Source organism: Bison bison, unplaced genomic scaffold, assembly GCF_000754665.1.
Source record: "Bison bison bison isolate TAMUID 2011002044 unplaced genomic scaffold, Bison_UMD1.0 scf7180017864105, whole genome shotgun sequence".
Classification (NCBI taxonomy): Eukaryota; Metazoa; Chordata; class Mammalia; order Artiodactyla; family Bovidae; genus Bison; species Bison bison.
In genome coordinates this window covers 5,142,922-5,153,355 of record NW_011494677.1, presented here as the reverse complement: position 1 = coordinate 5,153,355, position 10,434 = coordinate 5,142,922, and the positions used below count along the sequence as shown (strand labels likewise).

Below are 10,434 nucleotides of genomic sequence, written 5' to 3'. Positions count from 1 at the left end.
GCCTCGAGGCTGGGCACCAGGCAGCACCGCCGCTGTCTGCCCCCCGACCCTCGACTCCTCTCTCATCGGAGTGGGGTTTCTGGTCCTTGGAGGGACAGGCTGAGGGTCTAACCAGCGCTCCCACTGTTCCACCCCTACCTGCACACGTTCCTGTACACACCTGCATCTGTGTCCCCACTTCTAAATGAGAGGGGCGGGGAAGGATGCACTTAAATGATCAAGGGCCACCTGCCTGATACTGGGTTCATCTGGGGAAGAAGAAACGTGCTCTCGTTGCCAGGCCGCCCAGAGCTGCCTTCTGAGGGACAGACTGCTGCTCTTTTAGCAGGTATATACAGAGTAAATAAGGAAGTGGCGAGAAGCCTGCCGGCTTCCTGGCTCAGAAAGAGGGGATGTCACATCTCCAGAGCCTCGCCTACTTCGCCTGCAGCGTGGCTACACTTAGGCAGTACACGCAGTGCCTTTCTGCTTGCTCTGTCATAGGACGCCTGGGGGCCCTTCTGTCTGGATGGCTCCATTTAATGGTCTTACCCAAGGATTCTCCAGAAGCTGACTCTGAGAGCCCAGGACCATCAATTGGAACAGTGAAGGCTTCAGAGTCACGCTCTAGATTCACTCTGCCTGTAGATTTCCATATCAGGAAGGTAGAGGTTGGGATGAAACAGGGCCAAAAGGGTTGCAAGGAAAACGAGAGCAAAAAAGCAGAGATCCTGGGCCATCCCAGCGGGGATGGAGTGCCAACAACTCGGGACAGGTGGCCTTCTCAGCTGCTGGGGTGAGCAAAGCAGCTAAAAATACCCTGAATTCAATGAGCCCATTTCAAGCCACTGCCAGTGGGCGCTTCCTGGCTTTTCCCCTTTTGCAACAAACAATGCGGGTAAGTCCTGCAAAGAGTTGTTTCTTTCCTGCCCGATTTGTATTTCACGGGGCCCCTTCCATCCTGTGTAGGGCAGAGATCAGATCCTGCTCCTGGCGGCAGGGTGGGGCGGGGGGTGGCAGGGGGTCAGGGAAGACGGAGTGAGGGGGAGTTGGGCCGATGAGCTCAGCAGGTCAGGAGCGGGGAGTCACAGGCCTATTTTGGCTGAGGAGGAAACCGAGACGCAGGCAGAGGAAGTGGCTTCTGTGCTTGTGTGTCTTTCTATATATAGGCGCTCCCAGGCTGCCACATACCAGCAAGGCTGAGGAACCATGAGACGCCAGGGTCACACCGGTTTTGGGCTGCAGGACAGAGGGCGGGGTGGCGAAGGGGCAGATGACTGCAGAAGGAAAACAGGTGGCGCCAAGCAGCCCCACGGCGGGGGGAAAGCTTCTGGTATCATGTGGTCACCAACTCCAGCCAAGCAAAAAAAAAAAAATAAACCCGTCGTACCCAGAGCTCCCAGCCCGTTCTGCAACACCACTGCGTCTGGCTGCTTGCGGGTGGCCACGGGAGCCCCAGATGATCCCGTTCAAGGAATAAGAATCTGGGAAGGCCAACATCCGGAATCCAAAAGACCCTTGCTAACTGTCATCGGACAAGCCCATCTCACCATTTTTCCGGATACAGGACTTCATCTTTAACCGGCTGAGCATGAGTTTCCTCATTTATGAAGCAGACTAATACTGAAACTGGAGGGCAGTTCTGAGGACTAAGGCAGATGAACATTTCATAAGGTGGTCAGCACGGTGCCTAGCACACAAGGAAGTCCTGGGCAAAGAGGAGCTTGAACCCCAAGATCACACCTGTTAATGGCAGAACTGGGAAATGAAGCTGGGTCTCCCACCTACCGGCTCAGAGTGATTTTGTAGAATTTCCTCTCTTGACCACCTCTGCAGCCTGGCAGGGATGTGCATGCATGCGTGTGTGTGTGTGTGTGTGTGTGTGTAGGGGCCAGACACAGCCTGCTTTTACAGCCTCCTGCCAGCATCGCACATAAATCTTGGGTATGCCTCCACCTTCTGTCTCCGGGGAGTTGCATACATTGCTTCATATGCGGAGAGCGAGGTGGTTATTGGTCAGGAAGACGAAAAGTTTGAGGAAGAAAACTTCAGCTGGGGGAAAGGGGCGGGCGGGTGTGGAAGAGGGTGTTGAGATACCGGAAATCTACCCACACCCTCACTTTACTAATGAGATGCAAATTTCAGACTCAGTGGTACAAGAGGGGAAAATAAACCACTACCTTCTCTGCAAAAAAGCCTTGTAAGTGGAAAATTCCAGTCCCGGGGACTTTTTAAAGTCTGGAGAAAAGAAGGAGGGCTGAGGCAGTGGATGAGAAGCAAAGGAGAGCAGGGCCCCAGGGCACTTCCCCTTCTTAAGAAGGGGCTCCTTGGCCTGAGGAATCTGAACAAGCATCTGCTAAACAAGCTTCTGATAGCCCTCCAGCCTCCCGCCAGGCGAGCCATTCAAACCCACCGGGATATCTCTGTGGGGAATGGGAACTCCTTTGGCCTTCGTCTTAATTTAATCTGTTTAGGTGATCTGATCAGATACTAGACACCCCAGCTGACGTCCGTCTACCCAGGTGTTGGGTAATCATATGCTTGTGTGTGGGCGTGTGGCTTGGTTTTATCACAATGGCTCCATGACATTCTACTGGTCAGGGGTGTGCAATGCTCCCCAATGCACAGGACAGACCCACACAATGAGGAATTGTTAATACCCATAGGGTGCCCTAGTTCAGAAACACTACTGTATTTTCCACCCTGAATACCAGGCATGCTCTACATTTTTGATAGAAGATAGCCACCAATTCCCTTGTCTAGAAGCAAAGACAACAGTTCCTGGAGCTTGGCTCGCCCTGCTAAGCTCCAATCCTTCCCTGGACCCCTACGCGATAAGAAGTAACGGTTTCAGTTTTTATTCCCTCAAACGTAAGAGGCAGTACAAACAGGCAGCTCTGCAGACACCAGCTTGCTAATATTAGCATCTGGAAGGATGATAACAGGATTTCCCAGGAGGGCAGAGGGTCATGCCACTGGTGGAATGATACTCCCTTAGCCCTGGCCACCCAGAGGGTGTGAGTGGGTGGAGAGAGATGGCGAGGGACCACTGATGATATTACTTGGTCATTCTAGGCAACATGAGAGGAACTGGCCAGCAGGCGGGATGCAGGCTGATCCATGCTGACCTTGTATGTGCTGGACAACTGGATAGGCTGATGCAAATAGAAACAGCAGGCCTCAGGGGCCCAGCAAACGGCAGGGTAAGGCTTTTTCCTCAAAACAAGGAGCCCCGGCTGGAGGCTGGTGACTCTGCAACAGGAGGCTCGCTCGGTTCACCCTACCTACGGCCGCCACCTCCTGGACCTCCCCCTCCCTGGGACCCCAGGTCAGACAGCGAGCCACCCACCTGATAAAATAGCAGCAGAAGATGAGGCTCAGCATGAAGACGAAGATGCCCGTGCCGAAGATGACCATGTAGATGTTGAGGGGAAGGTCTTGGAAACTGATGGGGGGCATTGAGCAGGACTTGTTGGTGCTCACCAGTCCCAGGCCACAGAAACACCCTGCAGACAACAGGAGAGGGCAAGTGTTATGTTAGTGGGAAATTTACTACCGAGGCTGATGCCACTCTGCGTGAGCAAGGATGCAGCGAGACATGGCAAGCCTCTCCCTCAGGGACTTACTTTTTTCTAATTGAAGCATAATTGATTTACAATGTTGTGTTCACTGCGGATGTTCAGCAAAGTGATTCAGATATCCATATACATATATGTATTCTTGTTCATATTCTTTTCCATGATGGCTTATTAAAAAATATTGAATACAGTTCTCTGTGCTTTGCAGTAGGTCCTTGCTATTTATTTTATACACAGTAGTTGGTATCTGTTAATCCCAAACTCCTAATTTACCCCTCCCTCATTCCTTTTCTCCTTTGGGAGCTGTAAGCTTGTTTTCTATTGTTTCTGCGTCTGTGAGTCTGTTTCTGTTTTGTAAACAAGTTCCTCTGTGTCATATTTTAGATTCCACATATAAGTCATATTGTATGGTATCTGTCTTTCTCTGTCTTTCTCACTTCACTTAGTATGATAATCTCTAGGTCCATCCAGGTTGCTGCAAAGAGCATTATTTCATTCTTCTCTTTTTATGGCTGAGTAGTTTTCCATGATTATATTGGATTGGCCAAAGAGTTCGTTTGGGTATTTCCTGAAACATTGTATGGAAAAACCCAAATGAACTTTTGGACGAACCCAATATCATGTGTGCATGTCTGTGTGTGTGTATGTCTGTGGGTATATGTGTGTGTGTGTGTATGTGTGTGTGCATGTCTGTGTGTATATGTGTGTGTATGTCTCTGTGTATGTGTATGTGTGTGTGTATGTCTCTCTGTGCATGTGTGTAAGGTATATGTGTGTGTATGTGTGTGTGCATGTCTGTGTGTATATGTGTGTGTATGTCTCTGTGTGTGTATGTCTGTGTGTATATGTGTGTGTATGTCTCTCTGTGTGTGTATGTGTGTAAGGTATATGTGTGTGTATGTGTGTGTGCATGTCTGTGTGTATATGTGTGTGTATGTCTCTGTGTGTGTATGTCTGTGTGTATATGTGTGTGTATGTCTCTCTGTGTGTGTATGTGTGTAAGGTATATGTGTGTGTATGTGTGTGTGCATGTCTGTGTGTATATGTGTGTGTATGTCTCTGTGTGTGTATGTCTGTGTGTATATGTGTGTGTATGTCTCTCTGTGTGTGTATGTGTGTAAGGTATATGTGTGTGTATGTGTGTGTGCATGTCTGTGTGTATATGTGTGTGTATGTCTCTGTGAGTGTATGTCTCTGTGTGTGTATGTGTGTGTTTGTGTGTGTATGTCTCTGTGTATGTATGTCTCTCTGTGTGTGTATGTGTGTGTATGTGTATATGTGTGTGTGTGTGCATGTCTGTGTGTATATGTGTGTATGTGTGTGTGCATGTCTCTCTGTGTGTGTATGTCTGTGTGTATGTATGTGTGTGTCTGTGTATGTCTCTCTGTGTGTGTATGTGTGTGTGTGTGTGTATGTGTGCGTGCATGTCTCTGTGTGTGTATGTCTGTGTGTATATGTGTGTGTATGCACGCGTGTATGTGTATATGTGTGTGTGCATGTCTCTGTGTGTATGTCTCTGTGTGTCTATGTGTGCATGTGTATGCGTGTGTGTATATATGTGTGTGTGTGTGTATGTCTGTGTGTGTGTGTGAACCACATCTTCTTTATCCAGTCACGTGTTGAACATTCAGCTGCTTCCATGCCCTGGCTACTGTCAATAGTGCTGCTATGACGTTGGGGTACAACCATCTTTTTGAAGGCGTGGTTTTTTTGGGGGGTAAATACCCAGAAGTGGGACTGCTAGATTATGTGGCAGCTCTACTTTGAGTTTTTTAAGCAATCTCTACACTGTTTTCCATACTGGGTGCACCAATTTACATTCCAGGGACTTACATTTACACCCTCGACCTAACACTAGTGGCATGATCTTGGGTAAATGATTTAATCAATCTAGGAAACGGGATCCTACACGTGGTACTTCAACCTGCACCTCCTTCTAGGGGATCAAGGAATCGGGCAGTGGGTGGAAATGGAAAACTCACTTCTGTCCGGTAGAAGCCCCTAGGGTGCACTAGCAAGACGAAGAGCCTCAGGTGAGGAAGCATCCATCTGGGCTCCAATCCCACCTCTCCCTAGCTACTCAATCTTTGAGAAATTACCTTGCTGAAAAGCTCCCCTTTGCCACAGGAAAACAAGCAAAGTGCAGAGGCAACCGAAGACTATGGTGTAAGAAATATGCTTTGTAAATTGCAAAGCGAAGTTGCAAAGGTCATTTGTCATTATTAAGCCACCTGCTCCAGAAGCCAGGCTGCACCCAGACCAGAATAGAAATTGTTCACTCTGAGTCTGGGCCCGCGTTCCAGAATGTGGCGGGGGGGGGGGAGGGGGAGCCACTGCTCATTTTTCCTGGCCACCCTCCCCTTTTCTACTCAAAGCCTCACCATGCAGTCTGCTAATGGCAGTGGTGTCCCCAGAGCTTGCAGAACACAGAATCTCAAGCCAGCCTCCATCAAAGCGAATCAGAATCTACGTTTCAACAAGGTCCCTTCAGTGTGGGAAGCACAGGTGGCCACTAGAAGCTTCACTCACGTGACTCAGGAATAAACCCTGATTGATCCGAAGGTGACAATCACCTTGCTTTTGCCAGGGTTTGGTGTTGGGGTAGGTATGTGATTGGGCTTCCCTGGTGGCTCAGCGGTAAAGAATCTGCTTGTCAAAGAAGAAGATGGGGGTTCGATCCTTGGGTGGGGAAGATCCCCTGGAGAAGAGAGGGAAATGGCAACCCACTCCAGTATCCTTGCCTGGGAAATCCCATGGACAGAGGCACCTGGTGGGCTATAGTCCATGGGGTCACAGAGACTAAATGACACCACCACCAACAAAGGTACGTGATTAGGTTCTGGCTGAAGAAAAACAAAGAAGAACATCTGCTATAAAGACAAGATTTTCCTTTCTTGGGTTACATCTCTCCAAAGCATTTGGAATGGTGGAAGCCAAGTTACAGCTGGTAAGAGGGAAGTTCAATATAAAGCTGGTGGCAGAAAAGACAAGGAAAGAGGAGGAATGAAAGATGTTGTCTGTCAAGTGGCTGGAAAAATCAATCCTGGAGCTACTTCATGGGACCATTGGTCCTGAGGGTTAGAAAATTGTCTATTATGGTTATAAGGGGGAAAAAAGAAAAAGGAATTAACCATAAATCAGGTGAGTGGTTTTTCTTGCTAGCAGGCAAAAATATCAGTGATCTGAAAGGTAAGCCTCAGAGTCTTGGATTTCAGAAAGTGTTGGGACAGGAAGGCTAGACTTCACCATACGTGTGTGTGTGTGTGTGTGCACTCATTCACTCAGTTGTTTCCAACTCTGTGCAACTCTACGGGCTGTAGCATGCCAAGCTCCTCTGTCCATGGGATTCTCCAGGCAAGAATGCTGGGTTGCCATTTCCTTCTCCAGGGATCTTCCCGACTCAGGGATCGAATGTCTCGAGTTTCCTGCACTGGCAGGCGGATTCTTTACCGATGAGCCACCTGGGAAGCCCTTACAAACGCTACCAGCCAAACACATCTCATGCTACCAACTGAACCTTTGTAATAACATCACCATGAAATGTACTCTCCCCGCCCTCTCCACAGGGTTTGAAAAAAAAGACTCAATCATTAAATAACGCCTATAGTCAAACAGCTAAGAAGGCCTGGCTTCAAAGACCTACGGGGACTTTCCTGGCAGTTGAGTGGTTAGCACTCTGCACTTTCACTGCTGAGGGCACAGGTTCTGTCCCTGGTGGGGGTGAGGGGAGTGGGGAGGTGGGGACTAAGATCTCACAAGCCGTGGCGGGGTGGGCGGGTAGGGAGAGGGGGGAGGAGGACTCAGGCCTTCAATACGGGTTCCTGTGCTTTCCTGACATTGTGGTTAGGAGCCATTAATATACTTTGAAATGTTATACCATAATTAAGGCTGTGACCCCAACTCCACAGAAGACTTGACTCGAAAGACCGGAGTCATCTCTGACCTCACACATCTCCACCCTCTTCATCCCTGAGATCAGTCTAGTGACCAATATAACAAGCCCCCTCCAAACCTCTTTCAGACTGTATGCCATCTCTCCTGCCAAGTCTCTATTCCAAACACACTTGGAGCCCAGTTCTACTCCAAGTCCTTATTAATTGATGTCTAGTCCCTCCTTTAATTTAGCCCACATGTCTGGCATATCCTCCCACTCCGTTTTTCTACTATGATCTACCAAACTCAGGCTTCTAGTGCTCCCAAACAAGAATGCGCTGGGTCCTCTCTCTCCCTCCCCAACTCAGTATCCCCCAGCATCACCCAAGGTGAACGAGTCTCCTCTCTATTTCTTGCCCAACCCTGTCTTCACCTGCCTCCAAACTTTTGCTCATGCAGCTTTCTCTGCCTGAAACTCTCTCTCCCTTCCCAAAGTCCCCCAAGGCTGGTCTTTGTGATATTCACCCCCCAGCCCAGACCCCGGCTCGAATTCTACAGGGCTCACAGCCTGTATCACATGTTCTGGCTCCAGCACTCTCAGTTGACTGTCTTAGGTTGCCCTACAGTTTCTAGAATCAGCTTCATTTAACTCAAACATGCATTAAACACTGATTACACGACAAGTACCATGACAGACACTGAAGGAAAAAGGAAGGAAAGACTAGATGATATTACAGTCTAGGGAAGAAGACAGACACAAAGATTTCCATCGTGGAAAGTGTGGTACATAGTAGGTGTGTGTGGTACATAGTAGATGTGTGACTGATGAGATGGTTGGATGGCATCATCGACTTAACGGACAAAAATCTGAGCAAACTCAGGGAGATAGTGATGGACAGGGAAGCCTGGCATGCTGCAGTCCATGGGGTTGCAAAGAGTCGGACACGACTGAGCGACTGAACAACAACATACAATTCTGAGATCAGAGACAGAGAGTTCTAACGAGCCTGAGCACTCCTAGGTCTAAGGATAGCAAACTTTCGTACTTTGACTGAAATGGCAACCCACTCCAGTATTCTTGCCTGAAGAATCCCATGAACGGAGGAGCCCGATAGGCTACAGTCCAGGGGGTCGCAAAGAGTAGAACACGACTGAGTGACTTCACTTACCCTCACGTTTGGTTTTTTTTCAGTAACTGGTTAACAGATAAGTAATTCCTGATTTTTCTCAAGGCGACCTAGTCCTCTTGGCAAAAGCTCCCGCTTCAAAGTAAGGAGACTGAAGTTTGGGAAAATTGCCCAGAAACTGCCCTCAGCTGACGGGTGACCAGTCAACCAACAAGTACTGCTTGCTGGCTTGACTTGTACACTGATCTAGACATTGTGGGGAAACAAAAAGCAAAAGTAGTTCTTGTCCAGAGAGACTTTTGGGTTAAAGCTGGGAAAAAATTAATTATCTACTAAACTTTGCTAACCCCCTGCTTCTTAGCCTCCGGCATGGATTAGGAAGTTTTCACCACCTCTTCACCCTCCGCTCAAATATTTGATCTCTGTGGGCCAAAGGAGATTGATTTTTCTGGGAAGACACCATGGTGGACTGGCCAGGCAGGAACAACTTTTTGTCTACTCTGAAAAATGGTGTTTGGGATTGTCTTCCAGGTAAATCTGTCCTCCATGCCAAAGAGGCTTCTTTCCCACCAGGCACGTACGTCTCCCCCGGCCCCGTCTCATCAACAGCTGATGCTGTGAGAGTCTAATCCTCCATCTGCCTTGACTCTCCATGTACCTTTTTTATTTTTTTAAAAAGTCTTTACTGAATTTGTTACAGTATTGCTTTTATGTTTTGGTTTTTTGGCTGGGAGGCAAGTGGGATCTCAGTTCCTTGACCAGGGACTGAACTCACACTCAGTGCACTGGAAGTCAAACTGTTGACCACTGGATCACCAGGGAAATTCCACCATGTACCTTTCCTCTGCTGTATCCTGGCATCCATAGGGTCCCAAAGAACCTCATTTGGTTCCTTTGCATGGCAATGACCATAGATAACACAGAGGGTTTGCATGTATGCACTCTGAAGGCTCTCTGGCCTCAGCAGTGTATCAGTTTATTTTGATCATCTGATTTTGCCGAGAGGCTTTCCCTGGGGCTCCAGGATTGAGTCAGCGAGTTGGGACTTTCTATGATAAAGAGGTGTGGGTGAGAAGAGCTTCATGGCTAAGAGGAGATGGTCCATTTGCTTGCATTCTGATCAAAAAAGTAGACAAAAGATACACTGGGCTAAAAGCTGACAGTGCTGTAGCTTTTTATCTAAATTTACAAGGAAAGAATTTTTAACCCCAGGAATGACAGGCTCCAGATAGTTATCACAAAGGTGTTCGGGGAGGGATTGCTTCTTCCCTGGAGTTGGAGAACAGTCCTTTCTCCATCACTTTAAGAAGTAAAAAGAAACACCACATAGGAAGTCAACTGTGTTGTTGTTTAGTCGCTGAGCTGCGTCCAACTCTCTTGCGACCCCATGGACTGCAGCCCGCCAGGCTTCTCTGTCCATGGAACTCTCCAGGCAAGAATACTGGAGTGGGTTGCCATGCCCTCCTCCAGGGGAATCTTCCTGATCCAGGGATCAAACACGTGTCTCCTGCATTGGCAGGGTGATTCTTTACAATTAAGTCACCTGGGAAGCCCAAGTCAACTATAAATTAACAAAAAATAAACACATGTTTTAAAAAGTGGAAACATGAGGCAGCGAGTGCTCTGCGGGTCTAAAAACCTATGAAAGGGGGCGGCCCAGAAGCAGGGCTAGTGTTCACTGACAGCTAGCTACCTCGGTTTTTCTCCTGAAGTCTGTTCCATTGTTTCCCCCGACCTATGAAAGCCTTGACATCAGAATGTCTCATCCCCCAGCTCGCGGGCTGGGAGCTGGAGTGACGTCAAGAGAAGGGCTGGCCAAGAACGACCAGGGGATCTGGGAAATGCTTCTCTTTCCCAGCCAACGGGAATCTTTCCCA

General features: G+C 48.5%; 1 protein-coding gene across 2 annotated transcripts in view; it reads right to left on the bottom strand.

Annotated features, from left to right (window-relative positions):
- Nucleotides 1–10,434, bottom strand: part of RNF122 (ring finger protein 122) — an 18,347-nt gene that overhangs the window by 6,167 nt on the left and 1,746 nt on the right. For both annotated transcript variants that reach the window (XM_010838793.1, XM_010838794.1), the window contains exon 2: nt 3,329–3,485. In XM_010838793.1, coding sequence (XP_010837095.1) covers nt 3,329–3,485 — 157 coding nt within the window. The remainder of the gene's footprint in view (nt 1–3,328; nt 3,486–10,434) is intronic.